Source organism: Pseudorca crassidens, chromosome 10 (genome assembly GCF_039906515.1).
Source record: "Pseudorca crassidens isolate mPseCra1 chromosome 10, mPseCra1.hap1, whole genome shotgun sequence".
Taxonomy (NCBI): Eukaryota; Metazoa; Chordata; class Mammalia; order Artiodactyla; family Delphinidae; genus Pseudorca; species Pseudorca crassidens.
The window spans coordinates 7,825,928-7,848,923 of NC_090305.1; the positions used below are offsets into that span (position 1 = coordinate 7,825,928).

The 22,996-nt window shown below is 43.0% G+C and overlaps 1 protein-coding gene across 1 annotated transcript in view; it reads right to left on the reverse strand.

Moving 5' to 3' along the window:
- Positions 1–22,996, reverse strand: part of MAK (male germ cell associated kinase) — a 48,415-nt gene that overhangs the window by 5,992 nt on the left and 19,427 nt on the right. Inside the window, exons 7-13 of the mRNA XM_067751991.1 lie at positions 18,796–18,967; positions 17,636–17,803; positions 13,426–13,737; positions 9,587–9,759; positions 7,455–7,603; positions 3,431–3,562; positions 1,474–1,548 (exon numbers count right to left, since the gene is read on the reverse strand). Coding sequence (XP_067608092.1) covers positions 1,474–1,548; positions 3,431–3,562; positions 7,455–7,603; positions 9,587–9,759; positions 13,426–13,737; positions 17,636–17,803; positions 18,796–18,967 — 1,181 coding nt within the window. The remainder of the gene's footprint in view (positions 1–1,473; positions 1,549–3,430; positions 3,563–7,454; positions 7,604–9,586; positions 9,760–13,425; positions 13,738–17,635; positions 17,804–18,795; positions 18,968–22,996) is intronic.

The window sequence follows — 22,996 nt, forward strand, 5'->3', positions numbered from 1 at the left end:
AGGACAGACTGCAGTGAGCTGAGGGGTAAAGTGGAAATCAGAGGAAAAATGAATGTAACTTCTCTTTTAAGGAGCCTGGCTACACCAGAAAAGGGACAGGTTTGTCAGTGAGAAGGTGAATCAGGGCTCTGACCGCCTTGGTGGTTTCAAAGAACCGTTCATCTGGCAGCTACGACTGAAGCTTATTTTCACATGGTGTCATTTGACCACAGGCTGGACTCTGCCTTCCTGTGTCCCTGACGTCTGTCACGGTGCTATGCATAGCAGGCGCTCAATAAGTGTTTGCTCCTGGACCAGCACATGTCAAACGGCAGTGTTATTTATCAGACCCTAAAGGTCGCCACGCAGTAAACACGTTATCAGTTCCTACGATTTTTAACACTGCTGAATTTTGCGTAGGCATTGCTGCCTCATTTGTCCTTTCTTTTCGCCTTGAGGTACTCGTTCTAATTCACGAATCAGAAGACTTCAGAAGACTTTTTGAAAGTTCAAGGCAGTAATCCCATTCAGCAGCAGCCTGAGAACATATCTCCCGGGACATCCATGGCAATCCAATGGTTAAGACTCTGCACTTCCAATGCAGGGCGAGCGGGTTCGATCCGTGGTCAGGGAACTAAGATCCCACGTGCCACGTGGCATGGCCAAAATAAAAAAGATCTCTCCCACCCTCATCCCCATCATCAGAGCAAACACTTATTAAATGCTTATTGTGTGACAAAAATCCTAGGGGTGGTCGTATAATACTGCCTCGGTCAGTATTATTTCCTCTGTCTTACAGGCGGGGAAACTGACTTAGAGGACCCAAGTAACTTGTCCAAGATCACAAGGCTAGTGAGTGAACAGGGACACGTCAGGCTCTAAAACCCATGCACTGATCGGTTACAGGATGCTTCTTCCTATTGGAGGAAGAAGTTGCTAAGGGAAAATGCATAGAAAATTAAGTCTTCTTAAATTATTTTGGCTTTTCATTTGAAGTACCTTGTGAGCTGCAAATTTTTAGGTTGGAGCCAATAGTTAGCACTGTTTAAACCACTGACAGCAAAATTCTAGGAAATCCATCATCTCTGTGAATTTGGTTAACTTTTTCTTTTAAATGATGGTTCATGCTCAGAAATGAGTCTCAGAACTTACAAAAAAAATTTCCAGGAATATTGATTATAAAATTAGAAAATATTCTTTTAATTATTTTTAGTAGATTTGCTTGATTTCTTTAACTTGTCATAATTAATTTAAGAAGACAAGCATAGAGCCTTTTGAGAGCTAATTACTCTTAGAATTCCAACTACCGAAGAAAGAGGTTCTTGGTGGTGTGGACACTTCTGTCTGCCCGAGTCCTGATCTGACCCCTAAAAGCAGGTGACCTTGGCCTTCGTAGTAGCCTTTTATGACAAGATTTGGGGTCGATGTTGAGAAGAAAATTGGACAGGAGATTCAAAGAACTAATTGTACTCATCTACAAGGCCCAGAAATTACCTTGTGAGTCCTGTAATTTTTCAGGAAAACTTTCATTGCATGATAGTTTTTCAATTGGTTTAATTATGCTTTCTTCTAAAGAGAAGGCAGATGGAAGGAAAGAATGAACAATAAGGAGGATGTTATAGGAAAAGCAGAGAAAAAATGGATTCCATGATCAATGAAAAGATGCAGAAAGAAACCTTAAATGTTTCTCCGAGAGAATGTTCTCGGTGCTGTCTCAGCTTTCATTTGATGTCAGTCGTATATTTCCCCGAGACTCAAAGTTGTGCGGCTGTCATTTCACCTGATTGTATTTAACCACTTGGTTCAGTGAATATTATTTTTAAATAACAGAAAAAATTAGCAAATTGCAGTGCCACAGCACTGTTAGATGGATACAATACCCGGAGCGTTTGATGTCCCATCAGAACACCTCAGGAGACTCCTCAGTTGCTACACAGTGACCCTCAAACTCTTCTGATCCAATACCACCTACATCTTTTTTGAGAAAGAACTCTCTACCTCTTCAGACACTTTAAGCTGATATCTAAAATGTTTCCTCGTAAGTTTTACAGTTGCAAAGGATTTAACTTCTGGCATACTGTAATTAGAGACATTTAAAAATAAAACTATTACATCTCTCTTTTAAATATAATCAGTGGAATCTAAATACCATAGTGATTTTATGCTCACCAGTACTGACTTAAGAAATACATGACCACATGGGACTTCCCTGGTGGTCCAGTGGTTAAGACTCTGCCCTCCTACTGCAGGGGGCACCGTTTGATCCCCGGTTCGGGAACTAAGATCGCACATGCCGCGTGGTAAGGCCAAAAAAAAAAAAAAAGAAATACATGACCACAGTCCTTTTTAACAGGTAGAAATTTCACATGAATCCCTTTTCTCTCTAAAATTTTATTTTCATTCACATGTCAGCTCCCAGATTTTATCTGAGTATAATTTTAAAGTCTTTAAATTAACAGTCAAAAAATGTGTATAGATTGAAACCTTTAAAAAAATTTCTTATAACCCACCATAAGTATATTAAAATACTTTTCTCTGGATTAAGTTAATTATAGTTAGAATGATTCATTGTATATAATTTATCAAAAAAGATGAATATTATAGAATTTGATTATTAAAAGTGAAAAGTCAGATTTTTTTTGGAAATTCATCTCTTAATGAGAAAGATGGGACCTTTTTCAAGTGGTTCATGTATCCATCAATAAATATTACTTATTGCTAAAATCAGACAGGATTCAGCTTCATTTTTTTTTTTTTTTTTTTTGCGGTACGCGGGCCTCTCCCTGCTGTGGCCTCTCCCGTTACGGAGCACAGGCTCCGGACGCGCAGGCTCAGCGGCCATGGCTCACGGGACCAGCCGCTCCGCGGCATGTGGGATCTTCCCGGACTGGGGCACGAACCCGCGTCCCCTGCATCGGCAGGCGGACTCTCAACCACTGCGCCACCAGGGAAGCCTCAGCTTCATTTTTTTAAAGATGGGAAGCAAGGAGAAATCTTGTAAATGCTTAGTAGGGAATGAAAGGTGTTTTGTTACAGCTCTGTTACTATAGTCTTTGAACACTATTCAGAGTTACAGGTCAAATATCACAGTGATCTCATAAAAAATGATTTTCAAAAAAATTTTCATTTTATATTGGAGTACAGTTGATTTACAGTATTGTGTTATTTTCACAAATGATTTTTAATTATCTATTAGCTATAACTCAATTAGGTTCTCCTTCAGTTTTTTAAAAGCTAAGAACTGGAAACCACTTGACTTAAAAAGGATTTATTTGTTCCCCAATCATCAGAGTTACTCACTTTCTCAACACTGGCACCAATATATCAAACTAGTCTTTTGACTGGCACCCCACCTATTTTTATACTTTGGGGAAAAGGGAAACATTTAAAAGTAAAAATCCGCAGAAGGAAAACAGTGTAAGTTCATACTTTAAATGTAGTCTTGCCTTACCTGCATTACTCCCTTTGAAAGCAAGTTCTGCCCCCGTGGGTCCCAGCGACTTAGGAAATAGCTGGCTATTCCAGGTGTATGGGTTCGTATCCTTCCCACTGGCTGTCAAGGACACGTTCTTGGGGTTTACACCTTAGAAGAACAAAACAGCCATTTCAAAGGTTAGAGTGCGATCATACACTTGAAGGAAAAATATACGTTCAAACTAGACTAGAAAGAACGCGAGGGAATGGAAATAAATTTTGGCTACACTGTAGCAAATACTTGCTTTTTGATGGACCCTCACATGATCCTCAGCCCTAAATACAATAACCTGGAATCCTCACGGTGTCTTTTAGAAACGTTAAGTTATTTTCTGTAATACAAGTAATGATAAACATTGGACATTTCTTGCTAAATGTCTTTTTTTTTTTTTTTTTTTGCGGTACGCGGGCCTCTCACTGTTGTGGCCTCTCCCGCTGCGGAGCACAGGCTCCGGATGCGCAGGCTCAGCGGCCATGGCTCACGGGCCCAGCCGCTCCGCGGCATGTGGGATCTTCCCGGACCGGGGCACGAACCCGTGTCCCCTGCAAAGGCAGGCAGACTCTCAACCACTGCGCCACCAGGGAAGCCCTAAATGTCTCTTAAAATTTGAGGTGGCACAAAAATTTTCTTCCAAAAGATATTTCCATGTCATACACTTATTTTGAGTGTTTGCTCTGGGCCAGACCCTTGAGGAACAATTGGGGTAGCTGGGGAAAACAGACATGCGGCCAAGAACCCAGGGGGACTGAGAAGTTCGGAAGTACATGTAGAGATCCATGTGTGACGCTTATCTGCATATCGGATATAGTAAAATATAAACAGTTGTTCATGATTTTCTGAAATCTGTGAAATGTGGACTCGGCCTTGGACTTTGGTCCCAGTGGTCAAAGGGTGTTGTTTTAACCTAGTTTTAAGAGATTTGAGAACTTCCTGAACTTGCTTTCTTTTGACTGATAATTAAATTGGGTTCAGCTTAGCAGACGCCAGAGACATCACACTGTCTAAGCCTCTGGGTCATACATGTGGAGTTCTCTTTAGTGTAGAAAACATCCTTACCGAGGACTGCTAGTAATGTAGAGAGAGGGTCAGTCCCTGTTTCAAGGGAGCTTTGACTTTTCCCAAAGTGAACTCCTTGGCAAGGTTTCACATTTATGAGGCATATAATAATATTCCTTGTTCTAAAGCCAGAAACAAGCCTGGTGGTTCCGAACCAAGCCGCAAAGTTACCTGTCGTCAGTTCTCTAAGGAAACACTCCATCAGGTAGATCATTTCCCTTTATTATAGGATATTGCTCTTTATGGATTTTGGTTTCTAATAAAATACCTACAAATAGAACTATAATAGACAATTCCCTGACAATAAAGAAGATGCACTAGGTAGCAGTTACTCAGGTTAAAAACATCTTAACACACACACACACACGATATTTACCCCCAAAGAAGGTGCAAGGTCAGGGGAGAAAACTACAAATCTCTTTAGGTGAATATTTTTTATAAATACAGTTCAACAAAGAATGGGCCCTGAATGCTTAAATTATTTTAATACGATTAGCCTTGCGATATCCCTAGTCTTTTTTGTTTTTCAGTAAATACATACTACACTGTCGAAAATAATTGCTTTAACTCTTTGTTAAAAGATTTCAATTTTCTTGGAAATAGACAATATCTGGAATTTTAAAACATGTATTAGTTTACAAGCTTTTCTGGGGTACCTTCTATAACCAAACACTGTTAAAGAGAAGCAAAAATTAATACACTATCATCCTGTCCCCTCAAAGGATATTAAAAAGTCAGTCAGCAAATATTTACTGAGCACCTGCCACGTGCCAGGCAGTGTGTGTGGCACTGGAGAAAAAGTGGTGAACAAAGTAGACCAGTTTCTGCGCTTGTGGCTCTTATAATCTACTCTAGTGAGAAGGGAGACGAACAGTTATAATTAGGTGAGTAATTAGCAGTGTGCAAATTATGCAGAAGAATCTGGTGCTGAGGCTGCAGAAAACAGAAGCCACAAAGCCAGTCTTCTAAAAAGGTAATTTTAAGCTGGAATGTGACTCATGATAAGGACTGGGTAGGAGTTGGAGAGGTGTGTTCCTGGGAGAGGCATCAGTGTGGGCAGTGGACCTGGGAAGGGGAAGAACTCAGAGTCCTCGGCAAGGATGGAGCAGGGACAGGGCGTGGCCCAGAGTGAGGCTGGAGAGGGGAGCAGGCAGCCGATCACAGGGGAGTTCGTGGGTCTCGCTAAGAAACTTAAAACGCAGTAGGCGAGGCACATGTACAAATGACACAGGACGTTGGATACACTGGGTGGAAGGAAGGACCGTAAGTGATAACGGGACTTGAGAAGGATCCACAGAACAGGGTTTCAAAAGTGCTGGGGCCGGGAGGGAGAGCAGAGGGCACCACCGAGATCGTTAGCACCTCCACTGTATACTCTATTTGCAACAACTACCTTGTGATAATTAAGTACCCAAGGCTTACGGGGCGAGCTGATGGATGACTGCAGTCCCATCGTTAAGTAACAGAAAACAATCTCAGAGTCGTGCTCCAGTACACAGCCGGTCAGTAGCAGGTCAATAACTATGACTCTTGCGTCCCTCTCCCTGAAGGCCAGTGTCACAGATCTGCCAATCCTTGTAGTGTAATGTCAGGCTGCCCTGAAATTATATGGTACATTTCTAGAGCTCCCATGATCCTAAAAGTTGATGCTTAATAAGACCTTAATACTTGGCTTTATGGTAAAAAAAAAAAAAAAAAGAGGAAGGCCCCCCCCCCCAAAGATAATACTCTTTGTTATTCCTGAGGATATTCAGTGAATTAACTACAGACCATAAGTAAATGTCAAGGATCACTTCTTCTTTGCTTTTCTGTCCTCTGCACTTGCTGGATCACGATAGGTGCTCAGTAAATGTTTGTCAAGTGACTGAGCTGAGCTCAGTTCTCGTTTCAGATCTCACCCAGCTCTAGAGGGGCCACATCTTTGAGACCAAACACGCCAAAATAGGGTACAGTCAGGCTCAGGTTTAGATTTCAAACAGTTCGTTCTAATTTTGAGTCTGTTTCTTAGGCTTCAATTACAGCCATGCTTCTGACCCAGAGTAATTAGTAGAATTTGTTAGATCTTTCTGGTGAAAAAGGAAATGATCAGATGGGTCTCAGGTGCCCTGAAATGCGTTCCTGAAAACCGCATGAGGGGAGCAGAGCTGGGAAAACAGGTGTCTGCTAAAAATTTTACAATACCCTCTCCCACCACCAGAGGGCGCACTTCTACAGCGAAGATGAAGCGCTGATTTTATTTTAGTGAAATGAATTCAATTTTCTTTCTTTTTTAAACAGGGAAAAGTGTCCCCCATGAATCTGTGTTCTGGAAGCTTTATTTACACCCCCACTTTTGCAGTCAGATCAGAACTTCCTCATGGTTTCAGCACCAAAACTTACTAACCAACTGGTGTCTTTGCACCTTTCAAAAGTGCACCCTCTCTTACGATCTTAATTCCCACTCCTCTCACCGTCCTAGGGAACAAGGCATCACCCTCTCTATCCAGACGTGTGCAGTGGCCTCTTGACCAGTCTCCTTGGGCCCCTCGCCCAGTCCCCTGCCCTTTTTGAGCCCCTAGCGTGGTCTACCTAGCAGCCAGAAGGATCTGTTAAAAACACAAATCAGATCATTTAGGAAACAGTATTACTAAAATTCTGCCTCTTGTAAGAACTGGTAGTGGGAGTGCAGAATTGTCTGCATACAGTTTACAGAAGGCATAGCTTTGGTGGGGGAGGGTGGTATTTTCTGAAGCATCCTCACCATCTTGATTGGTGGCTGCCAGCCATTCCCTGAGCGGACTTCACAGAGGCAGGAGGTGCAGAAACGTCCCGGCGACAGGCTGAGCCCGCAGAGAGCGCTATGATTGTATTTCACTGGTGCCCTTTCTTCAGAGATTCAAAGACCCTGGAGCGTGACCTATTAACTATTCTAGTTACCAGGAAACATTTTATTTTCTCTGCTTACCTGGAAGGTATCTTGATTGTTTCAAATAGTACTGTTTAGCTGTTGAAGCAGTTGACAATTCAGAATCAGATTTTAGGGAAATAGCAGAGGGTAAGTTCTTGTTTTCCTCTGTTGAGTGGTTGGGGCCTGCAGGTACTGACTCTGGAAGCCTTGAAAGTCAACATAAAGTAGCATCACCGGGTGAAGAACGGGAAGATGACGGCTGCTATGCTCTCGCCCACCCGCCGCCCATCTTTCCAAGCCAGTCAGTGGTTTCCATCAGAGACCTTCTGCTGATAGGAGCGTTAAATGACAGCCCCTCTCCCCGAGTAGATATCGGGCAGTGCATAGAATCCTTCCTAATACTGGACAGTAGGAGGCAGAAAGCTTTGTAACTAAGCAGCAGGTTGCCTGTGTGCAGTATGTTTCCATTTTTCCTGCGACTGCCACAGCTGTGGATTTGTGATGTGGGAAGACGGCATGTTGGAAGGGAAGAGAATCACAGCCATCTCCAGCTGGCTGCTCCAGCAGTGTGTAACCACTAAGGTTGTTAGAACACGGTTTGGGCTGGGCTAAGAGAACTGAAGTGGGGAAGTGTTAGGAAAGTCCCCAAACAATTTCCAAAGAGCCTAATGACATACAGAGACATCATGCATTTGTTGAGATGCGCCTGTTCCCCAGAAGGCAGAATTGACTTGGGCGGTGGCGAGCGCCTGGCGGGGTGCCTCTGTCCCCCAGTGCCCGGCCTCCTACGGCCCCAGTTCTGTGTAGGAACGGAGGCCTTCCGGCATCCAGGCGTAGCTCTGTCTAGTTCCCGAGGCCATCTGTCCGAGTGGCAGCCTTCGCTGCCAGAGGATGGGGCTGCGATTGGTTTTGCTGCCTGTCGCTCTGTGTGCAGCCCTGCACCACGACCTTCTCTCCCACCTGTGACCGGGCCTCTTCCCGTGCAGAGGCCTGGCCCCCCTGGCCAGCTCTCGTCACCTGTCTGACCCCAGGCCTCCGCGGTTCCCCCTGGGAAAGTCCTGCTTACCACGTCAACCCTCTGAGGGATGGACACTGCTGTGATTGGCCCTTTGGACTGCTGGCCGCCACTTTGGGGTGGCCCTGGGCACAGGGAGCCCCCTTCATTAGAAACAGCCCTACTCATTTCCGGCCACTGTGTTTACACCCTGCTTTCCAACACAGGCTAAAATACCCTACTTCTAAATGCCAGGTTTTCCCCTTAAGAGAAACACATATGGACCAGGAAGGGTGCAGAGCCAGTCTTCTGATCTGTCCCTTTGGTTAGCACCTCGGCGCTTGTTACACCCTCGTGCCCGGCAAGATTGGAAGTGGCTGAGAGGTGTGACTTTCTGACTTAAAAGTGGAAGGGGATTAAGCAGGTTTATTCTGTTTCTTCTCAAGTTTGGGGATTTTAGGGAGGAGTAGCTGTGGAACTTGGGGATCTGGAAATTGACTGACTGGGAATTATCTCCCCACGGAAAGTCTTCATCTACCTTCAGAGATATGTGTTCTCCCAAGTGAAGGCTTCTGCGCTGGACAGTGCCAAACAGCTATGAGAGAAATTTCCCTGACCCCTGCCTCATCTTTTCTCCCTGTTCCTCTTCTGTTCCAAGGCGGGGCAGGGACAAGGAAAATATTTTCCCAAAATATTCACCAAAATTTCACCCATCTTCACCTCAAAGTTGAATAATGCACTCATGATGATGCCAACTGCAAAGGGATTGCTAGAGATACCAAGCTTCCAGGGAAAGTTCAGAAAATGATCAAAAAAGTTGAGAAGAGCAAGCAAGTAAATGATTAACTCTGAACACCACCACCAGAGGAGGCCATTACCTTTGTAGACTGTGCTTTGCTGTCTGAGAAGAGGCATGTGGATTCCAAATGGGAATTATGGGGATCATAATTGAACAGGGGACACGAAAAACTGAACTAGAACTCCCTCTACACACGCTCAGCCACTGGTGCCGGGCGTTGTCACTGTGAGGGACTCGGAGTCTTACTTTTTCAGAGGTGAGCACAGAGGTCTGGATTTGACAGGAGAAACAACATTAAGTTGCTTCTTGTCTTTTAACATGTACACTCATTTATACGTAATGAGTCAAGTTGATGCCTGATGAAAACATATTTTCCCGAGAAATGTGAAATCTTACCAAGATGGAGAATCTGTTTTCCTCGTTTCTTTGAAAACGCGCATGCTTGGCTTCTTGGAATGGGAGACCCCGAAGTCACATTCCTCAAACTCTTCCCAGCCGTCTTCAACCTTGAACACAGGCTGACCCCAACGCCTCCTGGCACCTTTATGGCCCAGAGTGCCATTTGGCTTCTGTGGTGGGAAACCGGTGTCATCTTTAATCGGGTGCTGAATGCCTTTTATGTGCAAGCTATTATATTTGAGGCTAAGAGTCCCCGTCCTCAAGGAGCTTCCCATACAGTGAAGGAGATAACATATATACACATTTAAAAGTATTAAGGAAAATAGGTAGCGCATGCTAAAAATATGATAGGAAGTTGAGAGAGGACAGATCTCTGTGAACTTGGGTTGGGGGAGACTTGAATACGTAGGATCAGAATTGACTCTTCGTTGAAGTGTAATCTGGAAACCTGCCACGTGTGGCTGTGTCTCTTTGGGCAAATGACTTAACTTTTCAAAGCCTTAGTTTCCTTCTCCTTAAATGGCGACATACAGCATTTATGTAATTTAGTGTTTTCGGATTTGATAGTAAAATGCATCGAAAGTTTTTAGGATAGGGCCTGGCACATAAGCGTTACTGTAGGTTAGGTATTATTGTTGTGGTTGTTATTCTAGAGTTTGGAAGAGGAGATGCGTGGAGTGTGGCTTTTTAATAGGAGAGTGCCAGAGTGTGTTCCGCGGGGAAAGGGCGGACTGCGTTTACTGAAGCAGATGGTTCGTGCTGGAGGGAGGACAGGGTTGTAAAGACAGGCCGATGCTATATGATGAAGGGCCTTCATTGTATGCCTGGGACATCGCAGCTGTCCTATGGGCAGTGGAGAACACTGGATGTTTTTGAGATTAAGAAGTGATGTGATAAAGGCAGCATTCGAGAAAGGTCCTGCTCCTCAGATAGGAGGCCTTTGCAGTTAACAGTGGCACGCGGTAACAAGAGCCACGGATTCATGGTGGTTGGAATGCTCAGGAAAGAATACATTTGCTGTTAACAAGAAATAAAAGGTCTGGACTTTTTTCTCTCTCTCCGAACTGAGGTCAAGGAGAGTATAGCAGACGCTGCTTCCTCACTAAGATCTTGTTCAGGGCAGCAATATGCCCACGTAAAAGATCTGAAATGCCAGCCTCCCTTGCAGCTCTGTGTAGCCATGGGACACGACCTAGCCGGTGAGTTGTAAGTGCAAGTCTGTTGGGAGGGGCTTCCACGAGAAACAGTTCAGGCTCTGCCGGCCTGTGCCAGTGTCTTCCACTCTTCCCCCTTCTGGAAGGCAGATGCAACCCCAGAGGAGCAGCAGCCAGCTGTGGCCACAGGACCGAGAGCCACCTGCTGAGGAGGGTGGTAGAGCAGGAAGACAGAGCAGTCTGGTTCCTTTTATGAGCTGCACCAGCCCTGGCTTACCCACCACCCACCTTCTCGCTGTGAGAGGAAAACAACCCCTTGTGGTTTAAGCCACAGTGGTCAGGTTCTGTCATAAGTCACTGAATGTAATCCTGTTGGACACAGAGAAGGAAAGGCAGGGATGGCTTTAAAAATGTGAGCCTGACTGTCTCCGAATGGTAGCTCTGTTAACAAAAATAAGGAATGAGGAAGAAGACCTGGTCTGGGGCAGACCGTGGGGTGGTTTGGGGGCATATAAACTGAAAAATCCAAAAGGCAATGGGAAATTGGGGAATTTGGAAGCAAGGTCATCAAATACAGCTGTGTTTGAAGTAAGAAGATGCTTAAAGAATGGATATGCCATTGCTTGAAGCTCATGGTGCCACAGTGATGGATGATGAACAAAAAGTGGTATTTGCCAACGTCTCTTACACTCTTGTTTCTTGGTCAGAGAGAATGAGCCCCAGGTGAGCAGAGTTAATGAAAAGTCATACTTGGCTGAGGCCGAGACTCTTATTATTTCATTTGAACTGTGTGTTAGGGTCCTGCTGAACAGTGCCAGTAACATCAAGTCGTCTCATGTCTAAGAAGATTGGAAAGGGATAAATACTAATAATTTTTATAAAGTAGAAGGTGGATTTTTGCAAACTCCACATTAATAAGTTTGGTACCAGATGAGGGCAAAGATTCTAACGGCAGTTATTAAAGAGAAAGTTTTTGAGCCCTAAGGAGAAAAGGTGGTAGATAACACAGACCACCATTTTTCATAAAAAGCAGACAGCGAATGCATGTACTCTATATGGCCTTCAGCAAAGGAGGTGACAGGGTCTTCTTTCATGCTATCAAAGAAATGAAGTAATGAAAGGACAACAAAGGAGCATCAGTACTGTCATGGGCTGAATGTTTATGTCCCACCAAAATTTATACCCCAACTCCGATGGGTTGGTATTTGGAGATGGGGCTTTGGGAGGTAACTGGGGATGAGATGAGGTCATGAGGGTGGGACCCTCATGGTGGGATTAGTGCCCTTAGAAGAAGAGAATCCAGGGAGCTGCTTTCTCTCTCTGCCATGTGGACAAAGCAAGAAGGTGCTGTCTGCAAATCAGGAGGAGGGCCCCACCAGGAATCAAGTTGGCTGGCACCTTGATCTTGGACTTCCCAACCTCCAGAAGTGTGAGAAAGTAAATTTTTGTTATTTAAGCCACCCAGTCTGTGGTATTTTCTTATGGCAGCCTGAGCAGACTGAGACAAGCACATAGTTCAATAATCTGACCAAGAGTACTGATTAATGGGTCAGTATCCGTCTAGAAGAAGGTTCTAGTGGCTTGCTATCCCAAGGGCACATTGCTATTCTGTTCATCCTGAAGGTACAGGAGGAAAAAAATGAACAACCATTCCATAGCTGGTGACAAGCTGGGCAGAATGGTTAAACTGAGAAGACAAAATAAGGGTTCAAAAATACTTATTAGAAATGTGAGAGGTAAAAATAAGGTCTTCCAATTTTTGAATCCTAGAGATCAAATGCACAATGAGAGGTATAGAGTATGTGATTGAACAGAAGCACTTGTACAAAACAGACTTGGGAATTTTAGCTAACAGAATGCTCAATCCCAACTCCGCAGCTCATTAGCCATCTAAAAATTGCGGGCTAGTTTATTGGGTACTTTAACTTGGTGAATGCATACGAGAGGGCGGGAGGGTGTTGCATAGTGCATGGCACTTAGTAGCTATTTAGTAAGGTTAACTTCCTTTCCTTCCCTCCCAGTGCGAGTCAGCATTTTATGGGCCTTCCAAGAAAAAAAAAAAAGTAGTCCTTGATGGCATGAGTGAACACAGGTTCTGGAATGTTGGCGGTGGTTCACCCTGTTTCGTGTTTCCTACCTACTGTCTGCCTCTGGTTCTGGCAGGGGAAACAGGAGGGTGAGGGGACTCAAAGGCTCCTTCAGACACAGGAACCGAGGGTCACTCAGTCATCGGTGAATGACATCCCTGTGGAGTACGTGAAGGAACTGAGGGTGTTTCTCTTAGAGAAAGGGGCAGATAATGTAAGGGCGATTTTCAAATATCTGAAAGGCTGCCTTTCTGGAAGAGTGATTAACTTCTATTAAAAGCTACAGAAACCAGATTTGAGCTCAGTATGAGGAAGAACTTTCTAGTAGTCAGAATTGCCCCAAAGATAATGTGGACTCCTCAAGACCCTGGAGGTGGTTCAAAAACAGTGTGGACAATTATTCATTCATTCATTCAACAGATATTTGTTGAGAATTTACCATGTGCCAGACACTGTTTTGGGTTCTGGGTCTGTATTGAGAAACGAAAACAGACGGACATCTTTTATATCTTCCCCAACGTGTTTAGAATGCCTAGAGACAAAATCCTAATGGAACCAAACCATCGCATCTAAAGTGTCATTATGGGCTACTTACGGTTGGCATGTTTTTGACGATACTTGGAAATAGCGTTGGCGGCTGTTTCTGTTGATTCTGCTGCTTGGGCGGTTGCTGGACACCCGTGTTCTGTGGCGGCTGGATGGACTGCAGTGGCTGGTGGCTGTTTTTCGGCTGGGGCTGTCCGGCAGTCTGGTCACTTATGTCTGGCAGAGGCTTAGGTTCTAGATCAACTACAGGTGGCTTTGACTCTAGTGGTTGCACGTGCTTATTTAAAGTCTGTTTCGGTTCCAGATGATGTGAGGAAGGGCCTAATACTTGACCGACTTGAAAATATGGGTGTTTCAATGCCTAAAGAAGCATGGAAAAAACAAATGGAAAAAGGTTTCACCTAAATTTATTGCATATAAACTCTTGTCCAGCGCTGGGCTAGGCATATATCACTAGTCTAGGTAAGTTTCAGAGATTTAGAAAGCATCCAGTTTTCCCCTTATGTGATGACTTTAAAAAGATACCCAGAAAAAAAAATGATTTGAGAAGAAAATTTCATTAAAAAAAATGAAAAAGTACATATTAGTAGAAAGAATGTATAACTCACTTGTAATTTTAACATCCAGTCAAGGCAACTGTTCTTGTAAAGACTCCGTATAGAACACAAAGTCTAGCTTATAAGCAGTGGCTGAATTTGAGGGATTAACTCAAACTAAAACACTAGATACTGATAATGTTTTAGACTCCATAAAGGCATTAAGAAATGAGTTAAGAAAACCTTCCTTGTAGTTTATTTTAAATGATTAACTCTAACATCATATAAAATTCAGGGTTATTTTTAGCCTAACTATAAGTATGTGTCTACTAGCAATAAAAAAACATTCTAAGAAATTGAAATAAGCTTTAACACTATAACAGCAAAGAGAAAGTACTTATGGGAATAAACTATACAAGTACTAGTAAAAATGGTCACTGAGTTTTCACTAGATCAGTCATCAAATCACTGTTACTGCATGGAAGTGGGGGGTAGGGGACAGAGCTGGTGACCATCGGGGTGACACAGGCTAGAGCAGTGGTTCTCAACTGGGGGTATTTTGCCCCTTCGGAGACGTTTTTCTTACTGTCACAACTCGGGGGCTGGGAGGCGCTCCGGGCATCTAGGCACGCTGTCAGAGATGCTGCTTAACATCCTACAACGAACAGGACAGCCTCCCCACAGCAAAGAATTAGCGGGTCAAAAATGTCAGAAGTACCGAGGTTGGTGAAAACTGGTCTGGAGAGTGTCTGAAGCTCTCTGTGCAGCTCAGCTGTGGATACAGGTCCCCTTATCAGTACTGCATGTCTGGGTGGGGAGGGAAGTTCCCAGTTCTGCTGTTTTGTGTGTGTGTGTATCGGGGAAGGGGCTGCCCCTTAAGATAATGAAGCCCTGTTCCCCTGCGCTGCCTGCCCTAAGCCAGTACCCGCCTACGTGGAGGCGTAGCCCTGACCCACAGTTAACTTCTCGGGCGTGCAGGGGCAGATTTTAGATGGACAGAGGCAACTCCTGTAACTTAACCTCTCCCTGTCTCCCTGCTTCCACTAAAAAGCAGGGCAGTGAAATAGGAAACAAGGAAGAGGTGAAGGGCAGGGAGGTGTATATTTTGGCAGAGGTAGAAAAAGTGTTTCTTCTAAGTTTCCCCTTAGAAACTTCGTTGTGTCCCCTACCACACCTGATGTGTGTGTTAACTACGTGGACATTGCTAAGTGGAACTCAGCAACTGTAGACGATTTAAGTACATCAGTACCTGACACATAGAAGGACTCAGGTTCTGGATTAAGTAGCCCCATTAATTAGTATGTCACTGTTCCTAAGTCAATAATGTACATTTTGGAGCTAGAAGCTTTATGAATGTTTTGTAATTCCAGGGCTTCATCTGTAACTTTTCCTCTTTAAGATACCAGCTACCATCCTTAAAGAAACAGAGGATCTTTAAAAAATAATAACTTCTTTTTTCCTGTTTGTTAAGGGAATATTGATTGAATAGAATAAGGAATGTATAGAAAGTTCTCAAGAAGAAATTAAAATCATCTCGAAAGCCAACACCAGGAGAAAACTACTGCTCACATTTTGATGTTTCTCTTTTCAGAACTTCTTTCTAGTCTTTCAGGCACATACACACATATATATATAGATTTTACCTTACACAGACTTGCAGCTTCTGCAACTGTAAGTACCTCATGCCAGTACCTCACTGTTGTAATTACTATCACTTTACAGATTATTTTAACGTCTGATAGGGCAAGCTGTCTAACCCTACCACTGTGCTCTGATTACTTATTACTGTTCAAACCTGTCTTGGCTATTCTTTCCTATTTGTTCTTCCAGTTGACCTTTAGAAAATATCGTCTCAAGTTAAATTTTTTAAAAGCCAAATAATTATTTGGTTTATTTCAATCCTCAATTTATATTTAAATAACAATAAGAATACCATAAAGCCTGTTAGGACTTTTTTTTTTTTTTTTTTTAATTTTATTTATTTATTTATGCGGAACACGGGCCTCTCACCGCTGTGGCCTCTCCCGTTGCGCAGCACAGGCTCCGGAAGTGCAGGCTCAGAGGCCATGGCTCATGGGCCCAGCCGCTCCGCGGCATGTGGGATCTTCCCGGACCGGGGCACGAACCCACGTCCCCTGCATCGGCAGGCAGACTCTCAACCACTGCACCACCAGGGAAGCCCCAGGACTTTTTAAGTTAAGCCCTTTGCAGATAAAACCATGGCGTTTTTAAGACCATGAGACAGGGTTCATCTGTAGGTGTTGAGGGTATAGTCACAAAGGAGCCAAGCATGGGTATCACACGCTGCCCTCTTGTGGGAGCCGGAGACGGAGCATTACTCCAGTCCTGTGGAGGGATGATGCTGCCCTGTCGAGGGAACCCGAGTCCTCTACACGGTAGGAGAGCGTCGGAAAGTCTACGAGGTTGTCTAACTGAAGAGATGCTCTTTTATTACCTGTGACAAATTTCTTCCTAATTAGCTTGTCACGTGCCTGAATTTTTTTTTTGACTTTTACTTTCTTCTTTATTCTTTTAAACTATGAAATGAACACAAGCTCATCATAAACATTTGGAGTCATACACAGAATACAAACTATCCTGTGCAAATCAGGTCGACATTTTTCTAATTCTAAATCTGATTTTTTGTTATTTCGTAGTTGTCTTTCTAGCCCATTTCCCACCATTGCCCCATTCCCATTCATCCTCCAGTTCTGCCACTGCCTCCATGTTTAGAGCTCTATCACTTTGCCAGAGAATGAAGGGAAAGGAAGATGCTAGATGGAAAAAAAGTGTGAGCAAATTCCAACATTTTTAATGCCTAGTGTAAATGTCATTTCCTTGCAAATTCTTCCTTAAATTTTACCACCATCCTTCCTCTGGGTGGAAGGATCATCCCTGTACATCTGTCTGTTAACTGTCTCTAAATTATCAAAGCCTTCTGTCCCCCAAAAAAGTGTGGTAGAAAATTGAGTACTTGCAGGATGTTCCACCAGGCCAGGAAAGGGGTCGTATATTCATATCTGAAATTCCAACCACCTCACATACTACCAGGCACTTAGTTTCTTAGTTTGTGCTCAATAAATATTGAAAGAATAGTGATTTCAAAACTTCCTTGAAAGGTTATTGAAGTGGACATTCATTCTCTGTCCAGAAGCCATTGTGCCTTCATAGCCAACCACTTATTTCGTTTGGTGGTGGTGGAGGGATCGTTTTTCTCCTAGTGTACGTCATCTAAGTGGAATAGTAAATCCAAATGCCTCTACCCCCACCTCAAAAGCCAGAGAAATACAGCCTTTTTCCCCCAGACAGTTATCCTCACCGTTTAGTTTTCTAAGGCTCTTGTGGCTTAAACAACAGAAATGTATTTTGTCACCATCCTGGAGGCTAGAAGTCAGAGATCAAAGTGTCGACGTGCCTGAATTTTTATCATTAGAGATTAATTCCTTTCAACCTCAACCTCCACAGGGTTCCTCATTTGAACCACAAAACAGAAAATCATTGGAGTGGCTATTTTTGCAATTCTCCCAAGAATCTTATATGCCTAGAAGTTAAATCATAACATACACTAGATGCTTTAAGCTTTAGGGCTTAATTCTCTTGGTAAAACTCTGGTTGAAAATAGACTTGTCTTTGTAAAGAAAAATATCCCCGATATTGTAAAACCTCAAATTAAAAAAACAAACAAACCCCCACACACAACTATACCAGGGAGATCTGTCTTACCTGGCTTGCTGTTGGTCGTTTCTTGGGATTCCAACTCAACATTTCAGTCATAAGCTGAATAGCTTCACTACTGGCATTGGGAATAAGAGTTTTTAAGTTTATAGGAACACACTGGGGAAAGCGGAAATTCATAGAGGATGCAAGCTGGTACCCTTCCGGCCAGTCACTCTGTTTAAGGAATATATAAGTGGGGGAGGGGAGGCAATAAGTAATTTGTTTTTAATGATCAATTTAAAACAGAGTAATAATATAAAAATCACTTGTGTATGAAAATTTTAATGTTGACTTATATAAATAAATGTGAAAATGAAATACCAGACCACATACACAATTCAGTGCTATAAACAGTATAGAAAGAACAGTGAGTTGAGAATTAGGGAAAAAATGAGAAAGCACTTTCATAAATTTCAAAATGTTAAACTCTGGTCTTTTGGATCTCGATGGTGATGATGGTACCCAGGTGGCTCTGAACAAGTAAGGACAAGCGATGTACAAAGACACTGATTATTACAAAGATCCTCATTATATGTTATACATTGCATCCAATGTCAAAAACTGCACATAGCTGGGAAATGAGTTACGTTGAAGCTTTAATAGCTGCGTTAACTTGACTAATGTTAACTACGAGGCACACACTCATTTAATTCAGGTGTAATTATACAAACTTAAACTTATTAAATAAGTGCATCTCAGAAAGTGAAGTCTAGCTGAGTGCAATAGTTAATTGAAAAGTACTCAGTTCAAGAAATTAAATATCCATGGCAGAGGTACATAAATGTAAACAAGAAAAGGTTAAGAGAAAATAAAATCCAGGACACGTGGCATTAAAGCGTTGATCCCAGTGGACATTCACAGAACAGGTAGGAAAGAGGCTGAGCATGTAGTCATCGGCTGGTCATCAGACCAAAGTTAAATACATAGAATTCTAAATATAGAGAAATTTCCCTTAAGTTCTTACAGAAAGGTAAGCCCCTTTTTTCTACAGTCTGGTGGGATTCTGGCTTCTTGCAGCCCTCATCCCATCCCAATACAAAAAAAGACTGATGATAAGAAAATTAACCCTTAAAGCGTCAGCCTTTTTGAAAATGAAAATATCAGCTAGCTGCCCCAAAGTTACAAATAATCAAAAGTGACAACAACTTACGGACAAAAGTACTTACTTTTTTGGGAGTCCCTAAAACTTGGCAAATCTTAAAGATTTCATCGACCTCACTTGTCCCTGGGAAAAGTGGTCTTAACGTGTATAGTTCAGCCATTATACTCCCAACAGCCCACATGTCAATGGGAGAGCTATAAACTGAAGATCTTAATAAAACTTCAGGAGCACGATACCTATGAAAATGGAAAACAAAACAAAACAGGCCATTGTGCTTGTAGTTTCAGAGGTGGAATGGCAGTAGTATGTTGTTTGGTCAGGCATTTCAATCGAGAACCAGGTATTCTCTGTATCAGGCATCTCTCTGCACAATGTGTTGGGTTTATATTGACTAGCACACATTTTTCCTGACCACAAGCAAGTAGTGGAGCTCAAGACAACTATAAACGAAATGTCCAAGTGGCCTAAGACAGGGACTCCAACAAATAACTGTGGAAATGCTATATAATACATTAAGAAAAGGCGGAGAAGCTCTGAATGGAAGCAGATACGTTCTGAATGGGAGCAGTCGTATAATTTTACAACACATTAAATCCTGATATATTCACATGAAGGATCGAAAACAAAAGACTGACAAAGATTATCCCTGAGTAGTGGGCTTTCTCCCATCTTTTTTTAAAAAAATTATTTTATTGAAGTATAGTTGATTTACAATGTTGTGTTAATTTCTGCCGTACAGCAAAGCGATTCAGTTATACATATATATACATTCTTTTTTGTAGACTTTTCCGTTATGGTTTATCACAGGATATTGCATATAGTTCCCTGTGCTTGTTTATCCGTCCTTCTTTTGGCTTATCTGTTTGAAAGTGCTGATTCCTCAATTGACTCAATTTCCTTAATTGATAATATTTCTAATTAGAAAAATACTCTATTTATAAGGCAAAGGTAGCTGGTGGAGGATATTCTCAATTTTTTTCCCATGTTGAAATGCATAAACGTTTCAGCCTAAATGCTTTGCAGTGTTGTCCTTTGGCTTCCACTCAGAGTAGCTGTCTTGGACAGCTTTGAGATATAATTCACATAACATACAGTACATCCATTTAAAAGCATACAGTTCAGTGGCTTTAAGTATATTCACAAGAGTTGTGCATCCGTCATCACAATCAACTTTAGAACATTTTCATCACCCCCAAAAGAACCCCCACACCTCTCCAACAGCCCTGCACTCCCATTTCTCTAATCTACTGTCTGTCTGTGGATTTACCTGTTCTGTCACTTCACATCAATGGAACCATACACTGTCTGGTCCTTTGTGACTGGCTTCTTTCACTGAACATGTTTCCAAGGTTTATCCATGTTGTAGCATATATCAGTACTTCTTCCTGTTTATTGCCGAATAATATTCCACGGTATGGCTAGACCACATTTTGTTTATCCATTCATCAGCTGATGGACATTTGGGGTTTTCCCACTTTTTGGTTATTATGAGTAATGTTGCTGTGAACATTCGTATACAAGTTTTTGTGTGGACGTACGTTTTCATTTCTCTTGGGTATGTACCTAGGTGTGGGATTTTGCTGGATCACATGGTAACTATATGTTTAACCACTGAGGAGCTGCCAGGCTGTTTTGTACCATTTTTCACTCCCACCAGCAAAGGAGGGTTCTAGTTCCTCCACATCCTTGCCAACACTTTTTATTATGTTTTGATATTTTTAGGAGACGAAATTGTTTTGAATGTTTTGCCAAATTTAGATACTGAAAACAAGTATTCTCAATTTCATTCCATTTCAGTATAGAATCTAAATTTACCCAGTTGAAAATAGAAGCTCCTTAAAAAGATTCTTCCCTGCAAGAGGAGATTTTCCAATTCTAATTATACGTTTAAAAAAGATAAAACTAGGGCTTCCCTGGTGGCGCAGTGGTTGAGAGTCCGCCTGCCGATGCAGCGGACACGGGTTCGTGCCCCGGTCCGGGAGGATCCCACATGCCGCGGAGCGGCTGGGCCCGTGGGCCATGGCCGCTGAGCCTGCGCGTCCGGAGCCTGTGCTCCGCAGCAGGAGAGGCCACAACAGTGAGAGGCCCGCGTACCACAAACAAACAAACAAACAAACAAACAAAAAAGATAAAACTAGCACACTTTGAGCTCTTATTTAATTTGTTCAGTTCCTCCTTTGCTTTTGTAGGGATAAATATCATTATCTTCCTGTTTGCAAACTTCATTTTCAATAATTGCAGTTTCCCGTAAACTTCAAAAGCTTTGGGGTTTTGGCGTCCATTTATCAAAAATTCTGAATGAAGATTTCCAAGTGATTTGAAGCAAAATGCAACCAAGATATGAAGGGATTATTTACAAGAAAAGCTAGATACCACTGTAAATCATTTAAATTGACTTACAAAGTAGTTTTTCAAAGGCTCAAACAATTCTAAACTTCGAATGACAGACGGCAAAGAGAGAACGCACACGCAGCCGTGCTGCCGCCGTTTCTGTAGTCGGCATCAGGAGCGTCACAGAAATCCTGCAGTGCAGTTACCCTCTGCGTGTATGTGTAATGTGTAAATTCTGACAACTGCAGCTTATTTTGCTCGGTAGAATGCAAATTTAGCAGCTTATTTGGATGCAGTTACAAAATAGATATGCATCTTAACCAATCCAAATAAATGTCTGCTTTCTGGGTTTCTTAATTTAGTAAGAATACTGTTTTTGTGATGCTAGGCTTCACTAAAACTTGTATTACCACGGCAAAAATAAGTTTATTTTCAAAGGTTTTAACTGAAGTTAAATAGCATTCATAGCAATGTCAGACATTTCCCTTTTCAAGGAATGACCTTCCAAAAGCTTCACTTTGATTCTCCGAATTGTGATGAAAAAAATCAAATGATTATTAGAAATCAGGTAACTGATTTTTCTCTTCGAAGCCAGTTGGAAGGCACTCATTTAAAACTGACATGGTTAATTAGCCATGTGTTGAAGTGTGAACTTGGTTTATGGGTCTCTCATGTCACCAGATCGGACCAGGGAGGAATCGGGAAGCATACAGCGGAGGTCGATCAGACGTGTCCCAGCTTGTTTTAACGAAACTGTTGATAACCGAGACTGTCCGCAGCAAACCGGGACATATTGTCACTCTTTCCAGGCTCTGTCCTCAGACTTCTTTTCTTCTCTAACCACACTCAGTCCCTTAGTGACCTCACCCAACCCTGTAATTTTTAACACTGGGGTGTCCCAAGTTTACATCTCCAGCCCAGCCCTGCTCCCTGAACCCCAGGTTATAGGTCCCACCGCCTACCGTGACATCTCCCCGTGGTTGTCTCAGAGGCACCCCTCAACCCGAAACACAACTGCGCCTCCCCCCACGAGCTCCACAGCAGCCCCGTCTCCATCAGGGCTGACTCCAGCCCTCTGGCTGCTCATGGAAAAGACCCTGAAGTCTCTGACTCCTTCATCTTATTCCCCACATCTGCTTCACCAGGAAATCACATCTGCTCTGTTTTAAAACACACCCAGCATCTTACACCTGTCACCACCTCCATGGCCACCAGATCCAAGTCACTGTCATTTTCTGCCCAAGATAGTGCAACGGCCTCCTCCTTGGTCTCCCTGCTTCTGCCTCTGCTCCTCTAGACCCTTTTCAGGACGGCAGCTCAGAGCCCTCCAGGGGCCCCCTGGTTTTCTCCGATGAGCATGACATCCCAGTCCTTACATCCGGCCACCCCACAAACGCTCTGACCTCATTTCCCGCTCCCACCCTCCTTATTCACTCTGCTCTTGGCAGAGTCCACGGTGGCACTCCTGTCCGTAGGCCTTTACGCTCAGCATTTTCTCTGCCTGAAAGCCTCTTGCCTCCCAGCATCTCCCCAGCCCGGCATCAGTGAGACCGCCTGTTGAAAACAGCAACATACCCCTTCCCTCCCCTGTCTCTTCCAATCCCCTGTCCCTTTCCAGACTTTATTTTTCTGTATAATAATATGTAGAGATGTACATGTATCACTATCTGATACTCAGATATTCTTAATTGTTTTTATTGGAATACAATATACGTACAGAAAAATGCACACGTCCTAAGAGTACAGCTTGCTGAATTTTCACAGTTAGAACATACCCATGGGCCCAGCACCCAGACCAAGGAACTGCGTGTTACCAGCTCCGCAGAGGGCCCCTCCTCTGCGCTCTTCCAGTCACTACTGCCCCTACCCCGACCACGTAACCGCTATCCTGACTTTTAACAGGTTCGTTCTATTTTTGTACTTTATATAAATGG